The 13,301-nt window shown below is 39.8% G+C and overlaps 1 protein-coding gene across 5 annotated transcripts in view; it reads left to right on the top strand.

The window, feature by feature from the left end:
- ctnnd2a (catenin (cadherin-associated protein), delta 2a) overlaps nucleotides 1-4,332 on the top strand; it is a 218,493-nt gene extending 214,161 nt beyond the window's left edge. For 2 of the 5 annotated variants that reach the window (XM_028005385.1, XM_028005384.1), the window contains exons 23-25: nucleotides 1-132; nucleotides 714-790; nucleotides 1,625-2,026. In XM_028005385.1, the coding sequence (XP_027861186.1) occupies nucleotides 1-132; nucleotides 714-790; nucleotides 1,625-2,026 (611 nt within the window). Of the gene's footprint in view, nucleotides 133-713; nucleotides 791-872; nucleotides 1,091-1,624 lie in introns of those variants that run through there. The other 3 variants (XM_028005386.1, XM_028005383.1, XM_028005388.1) reach the window with 3 other exon arrangements.
- Nucleotides 4,333-13,301: the final 8,969 nt, after the last annotated feature.

The raw sequence follows: 13,301 nt of genomic DNA, 5'->3' as shown, positions 1-13,301 counted from the left end.
CAAGCGCTCCTGCCTCCCCCAGAGAGATGACGAGTCTGAAGGAACGCAAGATAGACTATGATTCCACGGCAACCAACGCTGGTTTCCATAGCAACAAAGGAGAGCATACATCCCGGAAAGACGGCATGGCAGGTGTGTGTGCACGTAGAGAGAGAGAGACAAAGTAGAATTAAATTATTTTATTTTAATCGCCTGATTCATCTTTTTATTCCATTTCCCCTTTCACCTATCAGTTATATTTCCTTTTTAACCTCCCTTTTTTTACGTTTATATTTATACTTATTGCTTTCTTCAATCTTGAACACACTTTGCTTCATCCCTACACCTATAAATTAGTTCTGCCCTTGCCTTCCAACCAGCTGCTACTATCACTAATACTCCCCTCTTCTCCATTTACTTTTTTCTTTTCTGTGATTACCATTCTCTGTAAGCCTCTTATGTTTCACCTTTAATTTGTACTTCCAATGTTTCTGTTATTCTGTAGGGTTTTTTTTTTTTTTATATATATAATGCCAGACTTTTAAATAAGCTGCCTGAAGTATTTGTGCCTTACTTGTTTGTAATTAGTTTATGCAACAACAGAGTTCTTTGCTTAAAAACAACAAAAAAAGAAAGCAAAAAGATACGAATGGTTACCAGTGATGATGGTAGATGTAATTTAACAAATGTGTGTGCGTTGTTTTTTTTTTTGTTGTTTTTTTTCATCCATAAAGTTCAAGTCTCCTGCGGGTCATCTACGTTGTTCCGAAACTCTTACCTGACTGCCAGCGATGAAATCAAGCAAAACCAGGTGAGTTTATAGATATAAGTGCACAGTTTTATTTACATCCACAGTTTTTCAGTCTCTCAGAAATGCACATATTTCATCACAGCTCTCCTAAACTGGCAAATGCTGTCATAATAAGGTGCTTATTAGGAAAGATTACAGCAGAATGGAGGAGGCACAGCAGATCAAAATAACAAGGTGTCTCGCTGTGATAAGAGATACCCTGGCAGAGTTTGCAGCGGATGTTCACCCTCAGCTCAGGCATTCTTAAACCACCGCAACCAGGAACAATACCCGACTGGCAATTAAAGCTGTTATCCCGTTTGATTGCACTAATTATTTGCCTCTGTTTAATGTCTCTGCCGGTGAGAAGGGAGGGATAACAGAAGGCATCTCGGTCTTTGAATTGGGAGAATTAAAAGTAAAAAATAAATAAATAAAATTGGGTGGATCTCTTAAAATTCTAATTAAAGTTTGAGTTCGTTCAACTTTCACCGCTACTGGTTGAACTGAAGTGAATAAGTGTAATGAGTTTTTGAAGCGATAGGTTTTTTTACGCAACACTGATGCACACAAACATAGTTTACCCGTGTGAGAGCGAGGTGTTGGATCTAAATTGCCCTACCACTGCCTGCCTGTAATAGAGAATTCACAGCATGAGTTCTTGTCCCTCTTCTGCCTGCTTTTTAAACCTTCTTTCTTTTGTTTTTTTCCTTTCCACCCGACCCCCTGCTTTCCATTTTGCTTTACTTCTCTCCTATTTTTCACTTTGCTCCCAACTACTCCAACTCCTGCGACTCTGTCCGTGCCTTCTGCACTTACCCCACTTGCCACATCCAAACCCCTTCACCCCACCAGAGTCCAGCCCCGCCCTGCATTGTGCCCCCTCTGCCCCAGCAGGACAGCCCGTCAGCAACCATGCTAAAAGACTACGACCTCTACCCCCCTCCTCCCTCATTCCCCCAGCCGCAGCCACCACAGCCTCCACCTCACAGCCAGAGTCGGAGCTTCGACGAGACCTACTACGACGATCCAGGACCGCCGCCTGCACCGCCGCAGCTGCAGGCCCAGCCTCAGGCCCAACCCCAGCCGCCTCCAAACGCCACCGGACCACCGCGAGACCCCCGGGAGGACCTTCGAATGCACCTGGGCCTCAAGTCGACTGGCAACTACGTAGACTTCTACTCAGCCTCACGGCCGTACAGCGAACTGAACTACGAGACAAGCCACTATCCGGCTTCGCCTGATTCCTGGGTGTAGTTTGACGATGGGAGGGAGGGAGCAAGAGAAGGTCTGTGTGTGCTTTTGTGACAGGGATTATTTTTTGCAGGAGATTATTAGCAGACTAAAACAAGGTTAATCTAAGTGGCAGTTTGGAAAAAAAAAAAAAAGACCTTAAAATGTGATAGGAAATTTGTGTTTTTAAAAAATAGCTGTGAATGAGTTCGATGGAGCAAGAAGGGAAATCAAGCAGAGTGACAAAGAGAAACTGTGCATGTGCATGGCAACATTTTTTTATTATTATTATTATTTTTTCTAGACCACCTTACCTTTTTTAAAGTTAGCTCCATTTCATCTCAAATTGGAGTAAGTGGGAGTTGATATGAAGAAGTGCAGCTTGTATAAGAAGTGGGGAAAAATGTGGGAGTGTATGTAAATGCCTTGAGTGGAGGGATCAAGAAATAATAGGGTGCTGATGAGGAAAGGCTCTCACTCTGTGGAAGCAGGAAGTGTTCTGACCTTCTATTGCCGTCAGAGATGGAGAGAGATGAGAGACCGAGATGGCATGAGCGTTTTCAAGGAGGTGAGGAAAAATAAAAGCACAGAGAAAGATGGAAGCACACCAGCCTCAAGGGAAGAAGTGGATGTTTACCATTTCACCAAAGTGACAAACGTAGCACTGCTTTTATTCAATACTTTTTTTTTTGTTGCCAAGACCTTGCTGCGTGTAGAGTCTTTGAAATTTGTTTTCAAAGAATGTCATTTCGAAGAGACTGTAGGTCTTTTGCTTTTTTATTTTATTTTACATTTGTTGTTTTTCTTTCTACTTTTTTATATTTACACATTCTTATTTCCTGCATATGCCTAAAAATGGGATTTAATGTGTATATTACACGTTTTGGATGGACTGCTCATAAAAATCCAGATTTTTATTTTCCGACTGAAACAACAAGCGAATTTTAAAAAAAGCGAAACATGAACACGGCAATCAGGAAAGACGGGCTAGCTGTGAGTGGACAAATGTTGTTTTTTTTTTATTATTATTATTCCCTCATTTTATCCCGGGCCTGAGAGGAATCCCTGCCATGTTTGTGATTTGCTCACTCCATCAATTGCAATTTCTCAAGGGGACATAATCAAACATCAAGAGCATCTTAAAGGCTGCGAGAGCATGGAACTGGCAGAGCAGCGGCACTCGGAGTCCTAATCAAGAAAAGTGCTTTTTTTGTTCACTGCCAAAAGAGTATATAGATGTATGTTTAAAGCACACTCTTATGTCTTTGGAAAGGACTGCTGTTTGACTTTGGGTGGGGGGGTAATACTTTCGACAGTGTTAACATTCAGTAATTCCTTTTGCATCAAAACTCGTCCGTTTGGCCAAATCCACCTGTTCATGTCGGTGTACAGTAGAAGTAAAGAAAAGGAGACACATCACATTGTGCCAAACTTTGACAGATCAAGGTCCTAGAAGACTTCACGGGGAGTTTTGTCAAGGTTTACAGACATTAACTCGATGGCTGTCTCTTTTGTTTGTAACTTTGATTTTCTTGTGCTTTATTCAGGTGAAGCCGTACTTATTGCTGGGGGATTGTGGGCACCTTCTCCCTCCCGTAGTTGTACAGATCTGCCTCTCCGTTCCGGCCGAGCATGTGTGGGCGTGCGTTTGGGACACGTGTGTGTTTCCGTATACGTGCATGTGTGTGACAAGAATGCGTGGCCCCCCGTGTGTGTGCTCATGTAAACATGAGCGAGTGTATCTATGCATGCATGTGTGTAGTAGTGTGCGTATGCCTCCGTTTGGGGGGGTGTATGTGTGTGAGCGTTCCTGTGAAAAAAGATCAATGTCCAAACAAGGCATTCCTACTGACAGTTTGTCCAGTTTTACAGCATAAAAATAAAGGTAAAAAAAATTTTAAAAATCACTAGAAAGATTGTTGAGACAGAAGACAAATCTATAAATACATGAACATAAATATAAATATATAATTATATAGATATATAATTTTTATGTGCTGGTGTCGATGTCACTAATTGCAACAAATGTTCGCCGAAAACAAAAAAAAATATGTTGTGTAAAACAGGACTCTTGTTCACTTGATCCAAACCGTAAAAATGCTGATACGCCCCCCCACACCCACACCCTCCACTGTACACACACACACACACACCCCCACACGCACAACCCCCCTACAGTCTAATCAAGACAAAACAGAAGTTCCACCTGAAGATGCTCTGGCTCGAGTTGTGTGTTATCGTGTGTCCATGCTTCTTAGATGATCCTGCTGAGTGAGGACTGTATTTGAAACAGAAGGGGAAAAAATAAATAAAAGACTCTTTTCAAAAACTATTGTCTCTGCATCTCTCAATCTCTACAACAAATTTCCTTTTCACTGAGTTGTCTACTTTTTTTCTCTACATTATTCACGGTAGGAACCGTTTTCCCACACACTTGTTTTTCTCAGAACTCACAAGTCAGTGAACGGGATGGATGGTGTGTTGACTGATCTAAAATGCTTTGATGTGCTTTATAACCCACACCTTTTGCGTCTTTCTTGGGATTCAAGTGTGTTAAAAGATCTAACAGACGTAAAAAAAATTTAATATTGAAACTTTTTCCCACACTAGCTTCATTTATAGGCAATCCTTTTATTTTTTTTAAAAAACCTTGTCAGTTTCTCTAAATGCTGAGAAGTTATTTACTGTGCCAAAGAGCAAGACTGTTTAAAGAGGTAGATCTGTGATAAAAATTATTAGGCTCTTCTGGGAAAATGTTACAACTCTGAATGCTGGAACAAAAAATCAGATGAATTCCTTGTTATTTCAACATAGTTTGAGTCACTTTAAGGACTTGTGCTGCTCTATTTCCCAAAGGCCTCAGAAAGTTATTTTGATCCTAGCATAGTGTTGACTCTCACTTCAAGTCAGACGAATACAAACTAAATTTCCGATGTTAAAAAATATTTATATCCAATCAAGTTCGAAAACGCCAATGCTTTCATTGAGTATCTTTTTCACCTTTGTAAATGATTTGTTGTTGTGTGCATCTTTCTTTCAAGTGTTTTATTGACAGATCAGACGGGACATGGATTCCCCCTTTGCCATTATTTTATGGCAGATTTTGTGAATAACCAAACGGTGACATTATACTTAGTGTTGCTTCTGCATTGCATACGTTTACAAATCTTTTCCTTTTTTTTCCCGTCACTGATGAAATTCATATCAATCCTAGTTTCAGAAACGTCAGGACTGATAAAGGATCAGAACTTACTTTTTGGATGCTACATAAAGAATTAGATATGCATTAGCATTTTTCCAAATCACATTTTGGCTTCAAGAGAATGAATGAACTTTAAAACTATTCAAGCATGGAGTCCAACATAATAGCTTTTACACAAGCAGACAATTTGTTAGCATTGTCTGTGTAAAACAACGGTGTTGACAAATTAATTTCCTACAACAAAAAAAAATCCTAGGGGCTTAAATGACATGTTGTATTAGAAGGCTTTGTATAATAGGCATGTTAACACTCCTGCTCATAATGATGCCATTCAGATACCCTATAGTTAATGTACTTACACAGCGCAGACATGATGGGCATGACATGCAATTTTATATTTTCTTTGAAGCAACCCCAAGTGACAGCAGTGGGATGCATTTAGAGCAGTCTCCATAACAGATGCATGGAGATGCAAAGGCTTTTACACACACCAGTCATTTTCACAGTACTGTCTGGAATAAGTTTAAAGATCCAGTAATGGAAATTCCCATTTTCCCAATCATGTTCATTTTTTTGCTTTGCCCGTATAGGATGGGTTCCATTTATCTAGATATCCATTTGGACTGAGTTAAATTCCAAGCAAATAAAATAAATGGATTTGTACTGAAGACAGTCACATTTGCTACAATTCATTGGTATTCATGTCTGCCCCTCCTCCTCCTTTTCTCGCCTTTCTTTCTTTGAGGCTGTCTAGCTTGGCCTGTGAATTGCGGTGTTGGGTAATAAGTCCATTGCGTTGATTATTAGCCTTTGCAATAGAGGCACGGCTTCTCTGCCTGAATGTAGTCCCACAGTGAAAGGCTGGCATAACTTAATGTGGCGTGAAAATAGCTCTTCAATTTTCCTGTGCGCAGCCTTTCTAGAAACTGCTCTGTTTCACCCTGCGGATGCCTCCGGCCTTCTCTGTTTCATTCTGTCTTTGCCAGTGTTCCCTCTCGACTCTCATTGCACCCGTGCCCATTAAGTCATGGCAAAGCTCCAGCTATGTGGCTGATGGTGTGTGGGGGTGTGTGTGTGCTTGCGTGTGTCTACCCATGCACATTCATGCAGCTGGGTGTCAGCAAAGAGTCGGAGAGGATTGGATTGAAGGGAGAGGTCAGACAAAGTGAGATGTAAGGGGAAAAGGAGAAGACAGAGTGGTAGGGTGTGGGGGGCTGTAATTTATACGATGAACGTTTTTGTGAGAAATTGTACTTATGGAGATGTGAAGCAACCAGGTCTACTGCGTGTTATAAATAGAACTTCACAAATCTTTTAGTCTGAGCTCAAGAAATGTTTAAATGTCAAGAAGATCTAGTATTTAAAATACTTTTGAAAATAAAGTACCAAGCAAAAGTATCCTGGAAATTTTTATAGATGTTCCAAACAAAGCGTTTCAGAGGAATTTTATTGGAAAGTGACACAGAAGTGCTACATAACTGTGAAGTTGACTAAAAATGTTATATGGTGTGTATATATGCATTTTCTATACCTTCTTGTCCTGGCAGGATGACAAGGGTGGCTGGTGCCCATCTCCTGTGGTTTTTGGCCAAGAAAATTGGTAAAATGGGTACACACTGCACAGGTCACCTGTCCATTATACTTTTCCTCCCATTTTTCCTCATCCCTAAGGAAAAATTGGAGCGATCTATTAAACTAAATATCATGTGTTTGGACTGTGGGAGGAAGGAGGAGTACATGGAGAAAATCCTGTCCATCACCAAAACAAACCAGGAGTGGCTCCTTAATGCAGTAACACCTCCAGCTTGAATTCCTCTGCAGCTCCTGCAGCTCACCTCACTGCTACCTCACAGGTCCTGCATCTCTGACATTCTTTTCTTCCACTTCATGCAATACCATGGCTGCTCTCTTGTAACCCTATCATGCACTTTCTCTAAATCTACAAAAAACACAATGCAGTTCTCTTTTCTGTACTTCTCCATCAGCATCCTATAAGTAAAATTAGCATCTGCCTTAGTCTTTCTTGGCATGAAGCCATACTGCTGCTCACAAACTTCTGATCTAACCCTATAGCTTCCACCATTCTTTTCCACAGTTTCATTCACTTATTAGCTGTATTCCTCTGTACCTGCTACAGTTCTGTATATCGCCCCCGTTGTTAAAAATCAGCACCTGAACTCCTTTCCACCCTCTACTACTCTACTACAACCTACCCTAGACACTTCCATACCTCCATTAGGACCATCTGCCTTTCCCATTTCCATCCTCTCCCAAAGCTTGCCTCACATCTCCCTTACTAATCTTAGCTGCTTCCTGACCCACGGCAGTCACCTCTTATACTCTTTTCACCTGTTAGTACATTTCCATCCCTATCCTCAATCCCCCTAACCTGCTGCACATCCTTTTCATCTCTGTCTCTCTGCCTCACTAACTAGTACAAGTCATTCTCTGCCTCTGTACTACCTAGCATACAGGTCATCACACGCCCTTTGGTTAACCTTTGCCACCTCTACCTTCACCACATCCTGTGTCTTCCTTTCCTCCTCTCTAGTCTTCTCAGTCCTCTCAGTGCCCCACTTGTTCTCAGCTAATATTTTTCTCTGTGTGTGATCCTGGATGTTTTTGTTCCACCACCACCAAGTCTCATTATCCACTTTACTCCTTCCAGATGACGCACCAAGTACCCTCCTACCTGTCTTCCTAATCGCATTAGGAAGCTGCCCAGTCGTCTGGAAGCACCTCCTGACCACCCAGTCTCAAGTCCTTCCTGAAAACCCCAAACTTTTTTAATTGCTAGATGGATGGGTGAACAGATGGATGGAAGAATTTATTGATTTTTTTTCCAGTGTTTTAGTTAAATTTAAGGTTTCAAAAATGTAAGAAATTTTTAGCACTAAGTTACCTGTTTAGAAAGATTGATTTTTTTCTACTGCAGCTACTTTGGTCTATTAGCTGCAGTGTTTTGTCATCTTTTAATCTTGATAGATTTTTAAAAAATAATATTCTATAAAAAACGCTTTCTTGATTGCTTTGGCTTTTCATTTTAGTGTCAGGTTGTTGATAGAAATATCTAGTTGAAAGGTCAGGTATTTTTCATCCTCCTTGAAAATCTGAATGCAATCCAAGTTTTGAGATTGTCAGAATTTATCTACCCTGATTAATTTGAGCAATTTGGCTGCCAATATTTTTTTCTGATATTAACAGATAATAACTAACATTAAGTTAGTTATTTACTTAACTAATAATCAAAATAGTCTGGAAAGAGTTAAAAGAGAACATTAGTGTTTGTGGATAAGGCTTATTTAATAAGAAATTATAGTCTTGTTCCTCATGTTAAAATTGCTCTGTTAAATATAGACCAACAAAACTGTATTATGGTGAATGAGACATCAATTCTTATAATATCTACATAAAAATGTATTTTTTAAAAATGTAATACATTAAAAATACAGAATTGTTTCACATGCAGACACAAAAAATGACATTTCTTATTTATTTTTCAGTGTTATTTAGTTTCCATAAGAACAAACTGTAATACAACCAAGGATTTTGTTTTTTTTTTTGTTTTTTTCAATAATCAAGATTTATGAGGAGAAATAGACATTTACAACTAAACAGTATCCAATTTTTTTCCTTGTTTTCACTTTCTAGATATTTTTAGTTTACAATTTTACTACAATTATATAAGCTAGACCCAAAGTTTAGATGTTTTCTAATATCATTTTTATGTGGAGGTTTTCAGTTATTCAATGAATTCAATTACATAACCTCATAATGCTACATCCAGTCTTAAGAGTTTAAGTAACTTTCTAGAAATCCTCTCTAAAGAGCTTTTACACTATACACTATTGATGAAATGAGTGGCTAAGTGCAGGGTTTGTATTTGAATAATAATGGTTTCCTTAGCGTTTGAAATTACCAAAAAGATCCATGGTATCAAAGGAAAGCATGAAGGGTTATGATGCGATACAAAGCAAGAAAAAAATAAACCAAATCTGTGATGACGGCAGAGCAACAAAGAGGGCAGAAAAACAAGCATAAATGAAAATTTTCCCAAATCCGCTTTTATTCAGATCGTGTTTTCATTGCTTTGACTTTTCATTTGCCCTACTGTCATAAAATGTGCTGTAACTGCTGGCTCAACCACAAAAGGAAAACACACATTTGTCAGCCTTTCCACAGCAAGATGAGTACAGCAGTTTGACACGGTACACCTGTGGAAAACATCAAGATGTAAAAGTTTTTTTTGTAGTTTTTTTTTTTTTTTTCCTTATTTCATTAAACTACCTGTACATAGCTGTCATGAAAAACTTTTGGATCACAGCTTTTGAATAAACAGCTAAGAAAAATACTCAAAATATTTCACGTGTAGCTGAGTTAAAAAGTGTAGACATATCTGACAGATCTTTTTATGGTGTTTGAAAATCATCCTTTTTAATGACATTGAACAAAATTGCCCCTGACTGGCTAATATTGGTGGATTAGGCAACTCCTGTCAGACTGCTAATTGATGTTGGATGCTATCATGCAGGAATATGCAGGAACACAGCCTGTCTGTAAGACTATGATGTGATGAACACTGATCATCGGGTAATGTGATCTACATGATTAATGTTCCGAAATGAAATGGTGTCAAATTCCAGTCCTCGAGTGCTGGTGTCATACAACTTTATCATGTGTCCAAAATGCAAAAAAATAAATAAATAAAAAATCTGAATCAAATGACTAAGTTACGTTCTCGTTGAAGTCAAGTTTGACTGAGTCGTTCTAATGCCCTAATTATGTGATTCAGGTGTGTTGATAGAGAGACACATCCAAACGTTGCAGGATGTCGACCCTGAAGGACTGGAGTTTGACTCCTGTGGAGATCAAAGCTTAACCATGTGTTAAAATGGCCTAGTTAAAAAAGAATAGGCAAGAAATTCAATCTGTTCAAAGCTGGTAGAGATATGCCTCATGCAGCTATGCTGGCTGGGTCTTAAAAATGTCGACTCTACGTAGCTGAATAGAAAAAAAATGCCACACTTTCTCTTTTTTTTAAAGTTTGGTTGTCCATTTTGCTATTTTTCTCTAATTTGTGTTGCTGCAGTGGAATATTTAATAACTGAGTGACTTGCAAACCAAATTTCTTGACCTGCATTTTTTATTTCTTTTTTTATTATTATTATTTTTGCAGAAGAGTCACAGTAAATGCAACCGAAACACCAATGCACGTCACATCTTTCGGGGATTCATTTGGAAAACATTTTCAAAACCATGTATCGTTTTCCCAAACCATGTCCAGATTTGTGTTCATGAATCAGGTAGCACCCCCCCCGTCCCCAACAAAATTTTTTATTGTGACTGGATAAACTGGGCTATGAAAACTGTTGCATGTTTCTGTGAGTAAGTATGGCAGGGCTCCAGTAATAACGCCAACAAAACACACATACATAGGTGAAAATGATAACAAAACGTGATGTTTCCTTGACGTTTTCTTCTAACTTTCTTCACTTTTACACTTTTTAATATGACAGTGATTGATATGGACACATGCAACTAAGTGCAAGCACATGCACACACCCGGGAATACACCCCCCCACACACATATAGAGACTACACACCATAAGGAGCCCTGTCAGGTATTGAATAGCCAATGCTGCAGAGGAAAAGCCTCAGTTATTCATGTGTGATGGTGCTGCTGCAGAAGCCCCAGCTGGCCCCCATAGAGCTACGGGGGTGTACGCGTGTGTGTGTGAAGCAAAACGAGAGCACACGCCATGCGTGTCAGAGATATAACCGTGCATGTCCGTCGGGGTGAGAGAGAGAGAGAGAGAGAGAGAGAGAGAGAGAGAGAGAATACGTGCATGCACATCTGTCAGTTCGAACAAATTCACTCACCTGTGACGTCCTCATTCTGTCTCTGTAAGCCGTCACTGAGAGTGCTCCTCTCGTAGGGCAAGGCCACGCACGTACACACACACACACACACACACAAACAGGGAAAGAGGGAGTCATATCAGCCACGGGCAGGTGTTGAGATCACTGACTTCTGAAGAGGATTTCACCTATGGCTGTTTGAACCTGTGCCATCTATTTTCACGCAATGGTAATGAACACTCTTACCTTGCTCTCCTAATGTGTGTATGTGTGTGTAAGTTAGAAAGAAGGGGAAAAAAGGCTTGGAAGAGAAAATAGGGTGGATGGAAAATCACAAAAGTCAGAGGGAGGAAAAGTGAGCTGGATCCGAGGCTCTGATATTTGTCCTTTTCCCTTCGAGTTGTTCAGATTGTGTCAGTGACTCGCTGGGTTTTTGCTGGAACATCGCAAACTAAGCTTCATTTGAGTGACGGTGATGATGAATCTGCAGGACCAAAAACTCCTACACATGCTACCCTGACAAAGTGAAGTTGCGTTCGTCCATCTAGTGACCATACTGACGCATTTGTGAGTTGTGCACAAAGTAGCAGCCGGATAGTAACATACTTGAGAACACATGAGTGAAAGACAAGTACTTAAGATTTTCAGTTGTACTTACAAATCCACGGATGTGCCGCAAATCGACCCTATGAGGCTTTTCTTCAGACTTTATAGTACTCAAATACAGAAGTGTGTTATGTATTTTATCTTGGATAATATATATTATTTATTAACAGCTTATAAATCCAGAGTTAGATGTTTCCTTTTGCAAAAATATTGACACAGACCAACTATCTCCAACTTTTACAATCAAAAGAGCCTCCTTTTTCCACAAATGTTATGTGTCATCTCTTTATAATATGTAGGCATTGTATATTAGGAACTGTTGTGGAAAATCCGAAGAGTCACTTGCGGCTCTGGGGCAACAGACTGCAGACCTCTGGTAAAGGCAAGCTAACTCTTGTAGGCATTTCTAGAATATGTTTAATGTTTTCTCAGGACATATTTTTAAAAATTACAAAACCCTGGCAAACTTGATCTCTTCGTACGTATTCACTGTGGCGCAAACAAGATCTAATCTTTATCACTGTGTCTTACTGAATTACAGGATTCCAGTAGAATTCATCCTGACCTCAGACTGAACTCTTGGTCCATTTGATTGACCGTCAACACCTTCCTCAGAGACTCGTGCCCCGGCAACAGATTCTACTCCACCTCAGATGCAAATCAGTGCGGACCACTTCTCCACTGCCAAGTTCCCTCATCATGTGTGTTTGTGGTTACTTACAACTAGTGCAAAATAAAGTATTGTCCAATTTTTGCTATTTTTCCCTCTTTGTATTTCAGTGGATAATTGATATTTGTGTGTGTGTGGTGAATGTCATGCACTGATGGCCTGGGTGGAGCATGCAGCTGCCTCTTAATGCAACAATTATGTCATTATAGAGCTGCTAAATGGCCTGCCTGCAGCACTGTGAAAACACACACATACACACCCCCACCATGACCAAACATGTAAGTATGTAAATGTATGCACGTATGGCACCCAGCGTTCTTCAGACTTATTGCGCTAATTTAAATATTTTAATTGTGCTAAATCTCCTCTTGCACAGGTATCCATGTATGGAATCGGGCACAAATACATAACTTGAAACTTTTATCCTTAGGCTCATTAAAACCTTTTTCAGTCTCATCCTAATTAACTGCTAAGCTATCTTCGCCTGCAGATCTTAGTTCACACTCTTGTGACAGCCCGTTAATGAACAACTGTGGTGTAGTGGTGTGAAAACAGAAAGTATGCGGTCATGAGGTCACCCCCAGTCTCTCCGTCACACACAGAGAACTTTTTTTTCTTTTCCATTTCGGATTTTACTGCTCATCCCGCTGTTGCTTTGGCATATCGGTGGTGCGTCGGGTGGGAGATGGAAATAGGCTGCTTCATTAGGGGAGATCACTCCATAAGAAATGCTTCTTTCTTGTGTAGGCAGAGAGATAGTGTTAAATTCATGTCTGCTTCTAGTGACATCTGAGCCTGTGGCTTAAGAATAAAATTTTTCTTGGTGCTAAATATCGAGACATTACTGTTGAACAATTTTCTTACTTTTTGTCACGAAGCCATCAGTTTTCTCATTATCGTTTGGTTGCTCTAGAGGGAACTCGTTCGGTTCCATTTCTAAAATTATTATTGGGAATTTTAGC

The sequence above is a fragment of the Xiphophorus couchianus genome, chromosome 21 (assembly GCF_001444195.1).
Source record: "Xiphophorus couchianus chromosome 21, X_couchianus-1.0, whole genome shotgun sequence".
In the NCBI taxonomy this organism is placed as follows: Eukaryota; Metazoa; Chordata; class Actinopteri; order Cyprinodontiformes; family Poeciliidae; genus Xiphophorus; species Xiphophorus couchianus.
The sequence above is the reverse complement of the archived record's forward strand: the minus strand, read 5'-3'. Positions and strand labels throughout refer to the sequence as shown.